The 16,878-nt window shown below is 34.1% G+C and overlaps 1 protein-coding gene and 1 non-coding gene across 2 annotated transcripts in view; both read left to right on the top strand.

The window, feature by feature from the left end:
- The window catches only part of LOC145290012 (F-box only protein 25-like), a 143,688-nt gene that overhangs the window by 92,233 nt on the left and 34,577 nt on the right, over positions 1–16,878 (top strand). The window contains exons 2-3 of the mRNA XM_080136455.1: positions 7,311–7,410; positions 16,204–16,296. Of these exons, the coding sequence (XP_079992581.1) occupies positions 7,311–7,410; positions 16,204–16,296 (193 nt within the window). The remainder of the gene's footprint in view (positions 1–7,310; positions 7,411–16,203; positions 16,297–16,878) is intronic.
- Positions 7,415–7,518, top strand: LOC145243558 (U6 spliceosomal RNA). The gene has a single exon (XR_013862907.1). It is a non-coding gene; the product is annotated as a U6 spliceosomal RNA (small nuclear RNA).

Below are 16,878 nucleotides of genomic sequence, written 5' to 3'. Positions count from 1 at the left end.
TGGGAAGGGGGGGGGATAAAAAGCAGTAATTGGTTAAACAACATCACGTGTTTATTTTGCATTCGTTTTTATTCCTTAAGGCAGACAATAATTTATTAGTTAAAGTGAGTGTTGGCAGAGGTGGCTTTCTAGTGAGTATCATTGTTTGACCCAACAAGCAATACTAAACAACTCATTGAATTTAAAAACTGTTCGATTTTCTTATGATCTTGTGTATACAGTCGTTTATCTTCAAAAAAAAAAAAGAAAAAAAAAAAGAAAAGAATTTCTCAAAGTCTGAATCATTAGAATATGGTCTGTGTCATAGTCAGTTTCACGATTTTTAAATTTGGTTAAATTCTCACCATCTTTGCTATCATTTTTATTGTTTAGACTACTGTTCTTATCTTGAGTGTTATTTTCATATTTCAATCGATGTAAACTTCGACCTTCTTCATGTGTATCGTGTCAAACTCTGGAATCTTTCTGGTGAACTCGTGAATCTTTTTATCGAACTCCAGAATCTGGGTAGAAATTTTAAATAATTCATAATTGTGTTTAGTGTTGCCGCACTGAGGATTGAATCTTCAAATTTAGTTGTAAAGTTACACTCTTTTGAAGGTTGAGATTCAATCCTTAGTGCAGACGGCATTAAAAATTCAATTGAGAATTACTTAGGACTTTTATCCAGACATGGTTAACGGAACAAGAGCATACTACTCACTTAGATTAAATAAAGGGTTCCATTCAAATTTCTGTGCAAATTCTCAAATTCAACAGAAAGATTCCAGAGTTTGACACGATACTGTTGTTAGGTTTGTTTTTTTGTACTGATTTCTAAACCATTTTTATTTCTAGGGTGTTAGCTCTTATCAAGGCTCAAAGGTCACTCAAGGATAAGGGTCAAATGAACGTCAGATAGACAGTGAAATAATACCGTGATGATTGGTAATGATGATGATGATTGAGCAGAATTTGGTTATTTAAGTTTGTTTACATTAGACTTGAAAACGACTATGTTGTAGTTAGCTGAGAAGTAACCTCGTGGTATTGTGTTCCACAGACGAACAGTTCTAACAAATAAACTTTTATATATATATATATATATATATATATATATATATAATTATTTACTATAATAATTATTAAGTACTTACAGACACTAGTGTTTCATCCTTTCAGGAATCATCAGTGCATGGTGTCACGATTAACACCGGTCGATAGCTTCTGTTGTTGGGTTTGAATCTATCTCTGGCTTCATTAGCAAGGACCTAATCCATTCGGCCACGGTTTACTATGAGAAATACTGTTGTAATTTAAACATTTATTTTTTAAACTGCTTTTTTAACATCTGTCTGAGTGATCTAATCATTATATGATGATCTGTGCATAAGAGCTAAATTGGCCGACTTTTATTTCAACTGAACGTGCTCAACGATAAGAAACGAGTTTCTTATATACATATATCTGAGAGAAATTAATAAAATTAATACATTTTTATAGCAGTTTCAAGAATTTAAACACAACAAATATTTGATGTACGATTGTTTCTAAAATAAATTACACATTTAACATTAAACAGCTGTAACCGAATCAACAAAGTCTCTGCCAGATGAAGTTGTGATGCGTTAAATCTTTTAGTCTTCCAATCAAAAACCCTTTTCAAAATGTCACTCTTCTTTATTTACATCTTTTGTTTATTTATGCCATTCCCCACTACTTGTCTCATCTCCTCTTTATTTACGCCATTCCATTCCTCCTACAATTTCCCATTCTCCGTATTCACATCTTTCTACCACTTTGTTTCATTCGCCCTTCCTCCAACAGTATAAAACATTCAATGTTCAAACAAGCAGAATTATCAACAGTTTTGCTTCATATAGAAAAGATGAAAAAATATTGTACACATATAACTAAATTATATTGTTGAAAATAAATAGGTTGTTCTCCAGGGTGAGCTATCAAGCGGTTGTTACCCTTTTTAAGACCTTAAATTATTGACAAGTTTCCGAGTCCTAATCTGTTCAGCAATTGACATTTACTTCAAATTATTTATATTACTCCAAAACTTCTAGTGTACGTATGTCACATGACTGAATCCACCAATGGGATTAGCCACAACCACATTGAGCAACAGATGAACCTTGCGTCGTGTCTTTATCAATCATAATTTCATATTTGATATTATTCTGCAATTATCTTTATCACCACAGACACATCAATGGGTCATACAATTTTAGAATATTCGCTGATATCATGTTTTTGAATTTTTAGAGATGACGATTGATTATTCCTATTATTCGGATTCTTCAGACTACTGTTCTCATCTTGAGTATTATTTTCACAACGTTTCGGTCGATGTAACCTCCAACCTTTCTCAGGTGTATTTTGTTGACCTCGGGAGTCTTTTTAGAATTTCAAGGTTGCATTCTCTCATTCTATCAGCCATGACTGGGTAGAAGTCCTAGGTAATTTGCAATTGTATTTTGAGTGTCGGCCGCACTGAGACATGAACCTTCAACCTCCAGAAGAATGTAACTTTACAACTGAATTTTTATCAAGTACTTTATCCACTACACCATGAATCCTTTTGAAATTCTTTCCAGATTCCCAAATTCAACAGAAAGATTCCTGAATTCAATAAGATACACCTGAAGAAGGTCGGAGATTACATCAACCGAAACGTTGTGAAAATAAGACTCAAGATGAGGACAGTAGTTCAAAGAATCTAAATAATATAAATGTGCTGATATGTTATGATGGCGAAGTTGAAGTAAATATTGACGCCAACATAACATGACTAGGCATGCCATATTCAAGGCCTGAATACATAGCATCGCATTCACTAGAGATGTTCAGTAACTTTCATGTAGTCTCTCCTGTGAATATCTGATTCTATCAGGGATATCAATGTTAACAAAAAGGAAACCAACTTATTTATTCATATGAATTGTGTTTAGTATATGCATTTCTGATGAAGTAAACACTATTACTTCTAAGCGATGTCAGTAAATTTTAAAGGTTAAAAAAAATCCAAATGTCCGCTTCTTGTTAAAAAGTTATAACAATGAAATGACTTCAACAATCCAAATTCCACATTCTTCGTCTAATTTTATCAGCCGTTTATTTTTATCACAAAAATGGTTCAAAATTATAATTGGCTTTCAATGTACAAATTAGAGAAAATAAGTTTTTCTATTTTTACATACAAAATTTATTCTTAATGTCCAAAATGATTCATAAAATGATTTAAAAAAAAAAGCATACATCAATACGAAAAATATTAGTGCAACAAAGATTATATATATATATGAAACAGCGAAACAGTACTGTATGTGGATGACTATAGTGCTCCTCACCTTGAGTTGAGCATATTGAGAAGTGAAAAACGAATTACCATTAGCATATAAGCGACGCTCTTTGTGCAAACAAATCGAGCGGAGGTATTTCGGATGATATCAAAACATCATTAAACTCACTACTCGTTCAAGCAGACGCCAATAGCGTAATGGTTAGAAGCCTTGACTGCCGTATAAACGGTCGGGTTTCAATCCTGGCTTGAGGTAGTTGCCTGTCTAGCCGCACTGATGAGCTGTGAAACAGCGAAACAGTACTGTATGTGGATGACTATAGTGCTCCTCACCTTGAGTTGAGCATATTGAGAAGTGAAAAACGAATTACCATTAGCATATAAGCGACGCTCTTTGTGTAAACAAATCGAGCGGAGGTATTTCGGATGATATCAAAACATCGTTAAACTCACTACTCGTTCAAGCAGCCGCCAATAGCGTAATGGTTAGAAGCCTTGACTGCCGTATAAACGGTCGGGTTTCAATCCTGGCTTGAGGTAGTTGCCTGTCTAGCCGCACTGATGAGCTGTGAAACAGCGAAACAGTACTGTATGTGGATGACTATAGTGCTCCTCACCTTGAGTTGAGCATATTGAGAAGTGAAAAACGAATTACCATTAGCATATAAGCGACGCTCTTTGTGTAAACAAATCGAGCGGAGGTATTTCGGATGATATCAAAACATCGTTAAACTCACTACTCGTTCAAGCAGCCGCCAATAGCGTAATGGTTAGAAGCCTTGACTGCCGTATAAACGGTCGGGTTTCAATCCTGGCTTGAGGTAGTTGCCTGTCTAGCCGCACTGATGAGCTGTGAAACAGCGAAACAGTACTGTATGTGGATGACTATAGTGCTCCTCACCTTGAGTTGAGCATATTGAGAAGTGAAAAACGAATTACCATTAGCATATAAGCGACGCTCTTTGTGTAAACAAATCGAGCGGAGGTATTTCGGATGATATCAAAACATCGTTAAACTCACTACTCGTTCAAGCAGCCGCCAATAGCGTAATGGTTAGAAGCCTTGACTGCCGTATAAATGGTCGGGTTTCAATCCTGGCTTGAGGTAGTTGCCTGTCTAGCCGCACTGATGAGCTGTGAAACAGCGAAACAGTACTGTATGTGGATGACTATAGTGCTCCTCACCTTGAGTTGAGCATATTGAGAAGTGAAAAACGAATTACCATTAGCATATAAGCGACGCTCTTTGTGTAAACAAATCGAGCGGAGGTATTTCGGATGATATCAAAACATCGTTAAACTCACTACTCGTTCAAGCAGCCGCCAATAGCGTAATGGTTAGAAGCGTTGACTGCCGTATAAACGGTCGGGTTTCAATCCTGGCTTGAGGTAGTTGCCTGTCTAGCCGCACTGATGAGCTGTGAAACAGCGAAACAGTACTGTATGTGGATGACTATATATATATATATATATATATATACTTTATATTATTTTTTTAAAATAAGCAGTAATATGTTGCTGCACAGTCATGAGTATGTTTCAGCCAGTTAGTAACTAGAGACCTCTTCAGGCGATACAGCTTATTTGAAAGCAAACTTTGCTTTCATATAAGTTGTATTGTCTGAAGAGGTCTCTAGTAAATAGTAACTAGCTGGTCAAAACATGCTCATGACTGTGTAGCAACATATTACTGCTTATGTAAAAACAAATAAAAAGTATACCTTGCCCTACTTTGATATTGGTCACCCTTGTATTAACCTTGTTAAACTTCATTGGTTACTTTAACACTGGAAAATATTAACCTCGGATTATAGTCATCTACATGCAGACTGTTTTGCTGTATCACAGCTTATCTGTGCGGTTCAACTAGCAGGGATTGGCCTACAACCATCTAGTTAATAGTCGGCAGTTCTAACCTCCAGCCCATGAGATTGGTGATCGTAAACGATCTCATCAAATGCTCATATATATATATATATATATATATATATATATATATATATATATATATATAGACACTTGCCCAATGCTTTTACAGTGTGTGACCTGTTTGTTTATTTACAAACAGAGAGCTTCGCATAATGCTAATTAAGCAGTGGGTGAAATCATTTTACGACAGTGCTCTACCCAAAGAGGGGGAGAGCTTTCCCAGGTTAATATAATTCAGAGGTAAAACATCTAATGAATTTAACGAGATTTATGCAAGAGATATATATTAATATTTATATATATGTATGAATATATATATATATATATATGTATATGTAAATATTATTATCATTATTTTTATTTACTCACTATGTGTAGTCACACAGGCCATCATCAAAGATTTCTCTTTGCGAACCACTTGTGTTGTTGTTGTTGTTATTATTATTACTACAGTAGAACCCCGGGATACGGCATTTAAAATTATTAACAAAATACAGTACAATATATAATACACATTATATAATCAAGTAACATTACAAATAACACCATATGGTGGGGAAAATACTGTAATCAGAGGCTGGAAAAACATTGTATTCCACATCGTAAACTGAAAAAAAAAAACGTATCCTAGGGCCACCGTATCCAGGGAGTTCTACTGTATTATTATTATTATTATTATTATTATTATTATTATTATTATTATTATTATATGAGTTAATAAACGCTTGTTATTAGAAGTCTTTTTTCTTATATACTTTACTGATGCAAAGTACGTGCTAAAGTGGACTTTATTTTTAGGATTGAATTATGTTTGAAAATATTCTCTTTTAATTGTTCTAATTATTCATAATTTATAATTAACTAAACCTATCTCTCTTTTAGCTATCCATGTATTTCTCACGATCCTTTATGTTGATTCACTCTCTAATATTTCTCCACCTCTGCAACCTTGCTTCTGTAAGTGAAAAGGATGAGGATCATAGATGTTCAGAATGATTATCTTTATTACATCAAAAAGTATTAACAAAAGGTATAAACGCTGTTTTGAATATGAGCCTTTGCTTTAGCAATGTTCAATGCTATAACTATGGCAGAATGTTGATTTCAGAATAAAATGATCAAATTTAATATCCAAAAAGAACATTTGTACAGGGTGGAACGATAAATTTATCGCCCTAAAGAAAACAATACTCTTTATTTTTAAACTTAAAAAAAAAAAAAATCAATTCAGGTAACTTGATTATGAAGTAAAGCTGACATCTATTCAATATAGCTTCGATATGGGCCCGGAACTGGGAGCATGCCTTTTCCACAAGCGCCAGCAGGAGCTCGGCAGATGGTGGCAATCAGGCTGGCTTTGGTGTTGTGGAGGTTGTGTTATTGATGTTCTCGATGTATGACTAAACGAAGTAGGCCAGTGGGGTCAGATCGAGAGAAGAGGGGGGGGCAGTGAGAGAAGGGTATAAAGTCATAACACTCCTTTTGAAGTCAACCCTGGGTCTCTTTGGACTTGTGGATCGGCACCAAGTTCTGCTGCCACACTCAGGGTCTGCCAGCGGCCATCTGATTGCACTAGGGGATAACCACACTCTTCAGCACATCCATGTACACTTTGGTGTTGACTTTCAAGCTGACTTCAAAGATGTGAGGTGGCATGATGTGGCCCTTATTTGAAACCACACCAAATACCATAACCATGGCCGGAAACTTTGTTGAGCTGTGCCTTCAAGCGTTGAACTGTCCAGATTTGCATTTTGAGATTACTGGCAATGGTCCTGTTGTCATAACTTGGATTGGTAGAGAGCATGGGTTGTACAGTGGTGCATCTCTGATCTCGTTCGTTGAACATTGTATCACTTTCAGACACAATAGAAGGCTCTTATTCCTCTTGGGATTTGTACACAACTGGCCAGTTATTAGATGGTCTGCAGCAAAAAAATAAAACAGGTTTTTATTAAACGGAAATGGAACCAAGTTGTTTTTTTCATAGGGCAACAATTTTATTGTTCCCTCCTATAATTGTCTAAATAAAATGCAGCTTAATTTCGTTTATCTAATTATCAATACTTTATAATAATTATATTTTTTTCAGGTTGGTGCGTTTGGCTTTGACAGATTGGAGTGGACGTCGTGAGAATGATCGGATAAGCCATCAACCACACATTCAGTACGTGAAAGGAACTACACGAGAGGTCAGTTTATTATGCCTTCTTCAGATTCAACAATTGAAACAGACTACTAGATTAGCATGGCCCCTGTACAAGAATGACATGCAAATTTGTAAAGCGTTCCATATTTTTAATCTCATAAACTATCCCCCTCCCATAAAAAAGGGATCAGCTTGGGTTGATACTACACAAAATGAATGTAAATTGTCACAAAGTATTGAATGACTGAAAAGGGAGAGTATTAACCAGACCTAAACTGGAAAAGTGCAGGGAGTACTGGGATCTTGGGAAGGTTTATATGCCACCTAAATTCCAATGGTCGTTGGAAGCAAGAAATAAATGGTAAGCAGCTGTTGTGATGATAAATTGTCTTTTGAAATAATTATATATATATATATATATATATATATATATATATATATATATATATATATATATATATATACGAGCAAACAGTTAATAAAACATGTTAAAAACACTTTGAAATGAGTTAAAAACATATTTAATCTGAAAAGGAAACACTAGATAAGTGGATAGTCCTTAATCCACGGAGTTTCGAAGAAATGCTTTCCTTCTCATCAGAGGGTAGGAATTAGCAAAATGCGGGATCGGATTTTGCATGCAAAAGTATTTGATGAAACAACAAGTAAGTCAAAGATCTTACTTAAAAACAAAAAAAAAGTGAAGCAGAGGGAATATGGTGAAGAAAAAGGTGATTACACATGAATGGATGGTCTAGTGGAAGATAAATAATCCAGTGACGGTAAAATCCAAATATGTAACTTCAAGAAAGTTTCTTTTATATATATATATATATATATATATATATATATATATATATATATATATATATATATAATATACACAGTAGGAAGCAAATATTCAAAACACAATTATTTTTATGTCTAAGTTACGTAACAATTTTTAAATAGTTGAAAATTAATGTTTGGTGTTATTCATTTGTAATCTTATTGTTCTACTTTCATATTTATATAATATATTCCACGATAGTTTTGTTGATATTGGCATAAATTAAAGTGGTTTAATAAAAAAAGGATAAATTACCAAAAGCATTTTGAAATATTGTGTTCATTAATTTTAAGCGAAGTAATTTATATGAAAACTATTAAGTTTTTCAAATTACAATAAATTTATGTTAAAGATATGTCATGTCAGTTACACACTTCAAAAATACTTAAATCTAGAATAGCAGCCACTGGGTGGTGAGGTGTGTGTGTGTGTGTTAACGTATTAGGAAGCGTGTTTATCTATGGCCATAATGATGTACCACTGACTGTTTGAACATATGTTTCCTAAGTCAAACACATTTGACACATTTCATTTTTCGATTGACATCAAGTCGAGCATGTAATCTGTTTAACAGATTTATCTAGTCATCTTTTATTGTCTAGAAATGAATTTTAAATTAAAACCTAAAAATATTGATGAATTAGAAAACTTAATATTCAGAGAAAATTTTCGATTTTCTCTGAATTGAACTGAAGATGATTGTATAGATTCAATTTTTTCCAATTGGTTCAAATCTATAAATAAAAAATATGTAATGTAAGTTGTGTTGATTAGAATAGTATGGATAAAGAAATCTTAATAAGTCTTAAGCTATGCAACACGAACTGAAAGACTAGTATATATCGTTAAACATTCGAAACGGATTATTCGATGACACTATAACCAACTGAAAAAGAGGGATGCAACTGAATCAAATAATAGAGGAGAGCCGATTAAGTTTTATTTGATGCACTGAGAATATTATCAGAACCAAAAACTTTCTATCAAGTGTGGAAGCTAAGCATTTCTGACATTGGAGTTTAAACCCCCCTCCCCTCAATATGTGATGTCCTGCAAAACCGATATGTTTGTTTGAAGCAACTGAGTGAACTGTATTTTAGTAATAATCTAGTAAGTTGCCTTACTAAACGGGGGTTAATGGTTGAAGCTTGTATATCCTTAAGCATGAGGCCTGCAGTGTATCTTTCGACATCCCTCCCAAACTGCTCTACCAGTCTGTATCTATGGCTTAATCGATGGCAACTTTTGATGCTGCTAAGACTAAGCTTCTTTCAACAAATTCAAGAAACTTTCTCAACCGCCGATTGCTATAATTAATAATATGTTACCTGAGAGCTCTTCATTCAAACTCCTCGATTTACCATTCATAGACAGTATAATTTGAAACAAATACATTGAAGACATTGCCAAGGCTGCTGCAAAGAAAGTGAGCTTTCTCTGTCATGCTAGAAAATAACTCACACCTGACAATATCTTTAATCTCTACAATGCCACAATTCGCCCATGCATGGAGTATTGTTGCGACATTTTGGCTGGTGTATCAACCACTAGTCTCTCTCTCTCTCTTAGACAGGGCCCCAAAAAGATTCTCCAACCTAATAAGTCCTGCACTATCAATCAAACTCCAACCCCTGTCCCATTGCCACAATGTTGCCTGCTTTAATGGAATGTGCTCTGATGAACCCATAACATTTGTGCCCCCTTGGTGTAAATACTTCTGACTAACCCGACAAGGAGAAAAGTTCCACCCCTCCATTCTAGAAATCCCTAGATCCAGAAAAACCTTCCATTCTAATAGTTTCATCCTTTAAAGTACTAGACTTTCGAATTTAATCCCTGGTCATTGCTTACCTGACTGTACTGACATGTGGAAGTTCAAATGTAATCTGAATATACATCTCGTTACTCAACTCCCTACATAGTGTTCCTGTAGATAATAGAAGCTTTTTACGACTAAGTGGTACTATGCCTTGTTTAGAGTGAATAAGAGTAAAATAAAAAATGAATGTATTTCCTCACTATGTGTTCGAGTATATTTATTCTGTTAACCATTAAGTGACGACTGATTCGTCCAACAGTCAATTCAACATTTGAATGTGCAGCCAAGACTGTAATTTCGTGTTTTTTGCGTTTTTATCTCCTCTTCACGGAACGTCCACAATCCTAAACTGTCAATTTCCATTCCACTGTTTGCTTTCAACAAACCATGTTCAAGGAATTCTTTAGAATAAATATTGTATGTTTTGGTATCAAATAACTTGCATTTCTTATAATACTAAAAATCTGGTTTGAAGATGAAAAAAATGAATAGGAAGTTAGAGTGACACATTTATTTTAAAAAAGTTAATTTTTTGAACGATATGAAAATAAAAACTAAAAGCAAACTGATAAAACGAATTTGAATACAAATCCCAAAAATTGTTCTGTTTTTTTTTTTTTTTTTTTCTTTTTTTTTGCTTATTATTTTATTTAAATAATAAATTTTTTTGTTACATGGCAATCCGCATGGTTTCTTATGGGTTCAAGGGATTTATCGATTTTTGTCTTCTTTGACGAAATAAAACTGAATCTTAAGTATATTGTTGCAAAGTTGTATAAGGACAACCAGTGTATAAACTTTGAAATATTTTGTACAGCGAAAGTATCTTTTGCTCAGTTCTGACTAAAATCAAATTCGTATGCAAGACTGCGTTTGCATTCTTTCTGTTCAAAATATCGGCAACAAATTATGCACTGTAATTTTAAAATTTTCGCAATCAAGTTTCACATGAACACTTTTGCTTAAGAAACCCTTGTTCTAAACAGTTGATATACGATAAAATAGGTGAACCACTAACCAGACAAAAATTTTCAGTGTGTTGTTTGAGTTCTTTATTTAATCCTGTGAGTCTCTTTCACACCCTCCCTTTTCTATATTTATTCTCTCTCCCCCTCTCTTTCTCTCTCTTTCTCTGTATTTTTTTAAATTCCTTTTTCACCTTCTTTATCCTCTTTTTCTCTATCTCTCCACTGAAGCTACCAGATCAGGCTGTCTGCAGATATCGGCTTCCTAATCTAAAACACTGAGGATTTGTTATTTAGATTCTTCGAACTACTGTTCTCATCTTGAGTGCTATTTTCGCAACATTTCGGTAGATGTAACTTCCGACCTTCTTGAGGTGTATCTTGTTGAACTCAAGAATCTGTGCGGAGTTTTAAACAGAACTCTTTGTTTAATTCACAGAGGCAGCATGTTCTCATTCCGTCAGCCATGACTGTGTAGAAGTCCTCACAGACTTGTGGCGTATTAGATAAAATACTTGGTAAAATTCAGTTGTAAAGTTACACTCTCTGGAGGTTGAAGGTTCAATTGTTAGTGCGGTTGACACTCTAAATACAATAGCAAATTACTTAGGATTTTAACCCAATGATGGCTGACAGAACAAGAACATGCTACCTCCATGGATTAAATAAAGGGTTCGCTCAAAATTCTGTGCAGATTCTTAAGTTTGACAAAAAAAAAAATCTGAAGAAGGTTGAAGGATACATCGACAGAAACGTGGAAATAACACTTAACAAGAAATACTATGAATATTGATGTTATTGTTTTTGCTTTTCTTTTTGCAAAACTCAATCATGTTCTGCAAAACGAAAAACAATTTTCTCTACACAACAATCAAACCAAACATCATGAATAAATATTTAAAGATATAAAAAAAACTTGAAACATAAAAACTTTTAACAAAATGACAGGATTCAAAATGGGTATGATATGTCGTAAAATAAACCAAACCAAATATCTCTCTCTCTCTCCCTCCCCCTCTCTCGCTCTCTCACTCTCTCCATTTCTTTTTCTCTTCCTTTCTCATTTGGTCGTTTTTTTCCCCTTTTTTGCTTTTTCCCCTTTTTTGCTTTCCTCTCTTTCTCTCTCTCTCACTCTGATTTTCTTTCTTCCTCTCTGTCTCCTTCGCTCTCTTTTTCGTCCCCGCTTTCCTTTCCCTCTTTCTTTCTCTCCTTTCCTCTTGCTATCGCTCCCCTTTTCTCGTCTCTTTTTCTTCACTTCTTTCTTTCCTCTTGGTCTTTATTTCTCTTACCCCCACTCTTCCTGTAGAATCCATACTTCAAAAAAAAAAAAACCAATGACTCATAAATCTCAATTTCAAAAGAGTGAAAAAGCACTGAACAACAAAAGTAAACAAAACAAAAAACAAAACCAAAAAAAAATAACAAAACCAGGTGGACGTTGGGGCGGGGTAGATAAGAGCGGGGAGTGAAGTCATGAAATAGCGATTTACAAGAAAAATTAGAGGAAAAGATACAGGAGAGAAAGAGAAGGGGGATAAGGGGAGGTAATAAAATGATTGAAGTTACTTGTTGCCATGGTGAACTACTGGTGCATTTAAAGTGTTATTACACACATGGCCTTGATACAAATAAATGCTTATGCAACAACTTTTATCCAGTTTCTCTACTCTCTTCCTTTGTTTTTTTCTATTTGTTTTTTTTTTCACTCCAAACAAGGCAGATTGCCAATTCAGATGTAAGGGGCTACTATTTGGGATTATATCTAACAGGGGACTGTGGGGAGTTGAGCAGCAAGATGTCTATTCACATTACATTTGAATTTCTGCAGATTAGTACAGTCAGTGAAGCAGGAAACAGGGAGAAAATTCCAGTTTAGCAGTTCGAGGGAAGAAACTATGAGAATAGAAGGCTTCCAGGTATCTCAGGACCTCAACAGTGAAGGAGTAAAATTTTGCTGCTTCTCGGATTAGTCAGGAGTATGTATGTCGAAGGGGTACAAGTGCTATGAGTTCATCAGAGTACATTCGATTAAAGTATTTGTAAAACTAGCATAGGGATGCGACATTGCAGGGATAGGATGGCTTGGTTGATAGTGCGGGACCTATTAGATTGGAAACTCTTTTTTGGACCGTGTCTAAAAGTGAGAGACTAGTGGTAGATGCACCAGCCCAAATGTGTCAATAATACTCTATGTAGGGGCGAATTATAGCTTTGTAAAGATATAAGTGCTCTCTGGTGTCCATAATTTTCTAGCACGGTAGAGAGAGTCCATTTTCTTTGCAGCAGGCTAGGCAATGTCTTCAGTATATTTGTTCCAATTCATATTGTTTGTGTTCTTTATTTTCTTTCTTTCATTTTCAGATTTTTTTTTTCTTTTCCTTTTTTCCTTTCTCTCTTCTTTCTGATAAGAGATAACCCAACTCCTCCATCGCCCTGTCGGCACTCCCTTACAAATGAGGTTGCTTTAGGCGAGAGGCATAAAGATGATGAAAATTCCATGAACAAAGCTTCTTTTGTGGAGCCTCCTGTCTGTGGAACACAATATCATGGAGCTGCTTTTCAACTGACTATAACATGGTTGTTTTCATGTCAAATGTAAACAATTTCTTATTGCGCCATCCTTATAATCAATTTATACTCAATTTATAATCAATTTATGCTCAATTTCCAATATTACCGTTTATCACGGTGTTCAGTCATTAACCGTTATCCTTGAGTAGCCTCTGAGCCTTGATTAAGTGGTGACTCCCCATGTTAAAACAAATAGCAATAAACCCATTTCTTCTCTGAGAGACGGAGATAATGCCTGGGGCGATTATTTTCTTCCTGGCTATGTCTTTTAAGTATAACTGACAACTAAGCGGGTTTTGCTTTTGGAGTTAAAAAAAAAAAAAGTTTTAAATGAAAAAATAATTTCTATTGTGACTGTTATAATATGACTATAAGAACTAATTCCTCAAGCAGAACGTTTTTGTCCTCTTGTGAAGATTAAAATCAAGATATAATGAAGCTAAACCGTATGTCTAGAATACTTATTCTAATTTTTATGGAAACATTTTAATCCTAGAAAATATCTAAAATTTAAAGAGGTTCTAAGAAATTAAGTGTTTGTTTTCTGAAGCGATTTCACCTTCCTTTACTCTTGTTGCATAAAACTAACTTAAACTAAATATATCCTACATTAAGATCTCTTGCACCTAGTAACTGTGTTCTAAAATTTATATGATCGGTTAATTAGTTTATGAATAAATTCAGTACATACAAATATGAAATTATGAAGGAAAGACTTTATTTTTTCACTCATTATTAAAAGTAAAAAAAAACAAAAAAAAAACAGTTGTATTGTACTCCCTCAATACAGTTTCTGTTGAGTGAGGGCGAAACCGGTTACTGATTTTTTTTAACCTTCGCTTCATAATTGCAATAATTAAATTTTGTACTTAAAAAGAAATCATGAAATATATAAACATACTAGTCTACCCGTTGGCTCTTAAAGGATAAGATGAAAAATATTCAAAATAAAAAGTGGTTTTGAGATTATATTGTCTTTTATTGTCTTGAGAAAACATTTTTTTACATGATTAGTGAAAAAAATAAAACCCAGGAAGCATCCAGAGCACTACTGCAAGCACTAATTAAAATTAAGGAGTCTCTACTAAAAGCAAGTTTCTGCCCTCCTTTTTAGGTAAGGCCTGAAAAAAAATCATCAGAATCCACAGAAGCACTAATAAAAACAGTAAATATAGTTATAAATATGATTATAGTTATATATAGTATATTTATATTTTAATCAGTTTTTTTAATCAACGAGGTTAAATTACATTTATTTGCAAGAAAAACACGTTAAAATAAGTTAAAACAAAAAATATATTGTTGACCTGCTTTGAATAACAGCAGCTACTTTTAATATCTGACTTAAGACAGGGTGGCCATGAAATAGGTTAGCAGATTAATTTTTTGAAACCGGAAGTCAAAAACCGAATGGACGGCCTAAACGACCAAGGAAGCACGCTGATCTGAGTTTTATAATTATATAAATATCCATATCTAACTTATATGAATAGAATATTATAGAAATTAGTAGCTAAATAACGATGTGTTTTTGTTTGTTTTTATTTCTCCATAATACATTATTTATTTATCTTAAAGAATAAACAAGCTTTCAGCTTTTAAAAAACACTATATCAGGTTCTGACATTTTTTTGTAACTCATCTTTCCCATTGGAGATATAAACTACCTCATGGGTAGTGGTCCGTGAAGTCACCAGTGATTCAGCTTGGACGGACTATATTTGACATACAAGAAAAATAAAAACTTCATTACAAACACTCATGTTTTTGAATTTTTAGATGAGGATTGATTATTCGTATTATTTGGATTATTCAGATTACTGTTCTCATCTTGAGTATTATTTTCACTATATTTCGGACGATGTAACCTCCGACCTTCTCCAGGTGTAAATTTCATTATCTGTTGCAGTTATTGACGGGTGAGACTCTAAGAAAGTAACTCCTGTCGTGGACGTTCATCAGAAGCAGAGTTGTGCCATTGAATTTCTGAGAAAAGTGCATTGAGAATGGTGTAGACTATGTAGAAAAATAAATTATGGAGCATAAAAGCTTGCTCGTTTTAATGGTATTACTCCTATCTTCATAGCTCCTCAACTATTTGAGTGAAAACAAACAAACTAAAGGGCTGTTTTACATGGTCTTATATATATATATATAGAGAGAGAGAGAGAGAGAGAGAGAGAGAAAATTATTTGTTTCTAATATGCATGAAATCATTAAAATATACTATACCATCTATGACTCATTGGGTCAGTATTTATTAAATATAGAATTTCTTAAGGTTGACATTAGTTGATAACCATGTTTTTACAAGGATTACAAAGTGAAATGATTTTCCCAGCAGAATACACTGTGATGTCATAATAGACTTTCCCTTTTCTTTTACTTCACCCTCTTCTTTTTCCTCTCTCCTTAAATTGTGATGTCATAATCATCTCACTATCTTTTTTCCCGCCTCTCTTTCTCCTCCTCCCCTCTCTTGTTCTCGCACCTCTCTTATTCCTTCTATTCTATCTTTATACACTCATTTTCTATTCTTTTCTCTCTTTCCGGTAAAGTGTGCACAGTAACAAGCAATTAAAACAACAATGTCCTCACACTTTTCGTAGCATAATAGATTTTCAATACTTTTTTTATTCCTTATATTTCCAGATCAAAGTACACACGAGCATCAGCGAAGCTTTCATCCGCTTGGACGTAAGCGGAGCTGTCAGGGATATCCGTCGCTTCACATATGTCTGTTCAGTGAGTTCATTTTAAAACCTGTTTCCTTTATTCTTATATATATATATATATATATATATATATATATATATATATATATTACAAAAGATCGGAACAACATTGATACCATCGGTTTCAAATCCAAACAAAGGTGACCTATAATTGGTCTCCTTTATCAGATCTTAAGCTTCTATTTATGTCTGCTTCTCTTGGAAAATAATTCTGAAGCAGCCATAAACAGAGGTTGAAGAGAATCTGATGAAAAAGACCAATTATAAGTCCTCTTTGTTTGGATTTGAAATCGACGGTACCAATGTTATTCTGACCTTCTGAAATATATATACAGGGGTCATTCTAAAAACAATGCCTCCTATTTTTTATTCCACTCGAATGGATCAGAGGGGATTCCAAATTTCATTGTTATGATAACTGAATTTATGTATTCATGACCTAAAAGTTTCATCTCTCTGTTGCAGATATTGATGGTGTGAGACTCTAAGAAAACAGCTGTCATGGACGTGCGCCAGAAGCAGGGGTGCATCATCAAATTTTTCCATGCAGAAAAAATTGAACTGATCAACAATCATTGGCACCTGTTGAATC

This window comes from Euprymna scolopes, chromosome 2, assembly GCF_053919585.1.
Source record: "Euprymna scolopes isolate OS-2025 chromosome 2, ASM5391958v1, whole genome shotgun sequence".
NCBI lineage: Eukaryota > Metazoa > Mollusca > Cephalopoda > Sepiida > Sepiolidae > Euprymna > Euprymna scolopes.
This window is presented reverse-complemented; position numbering and strand designations above follow the sequence as displayed.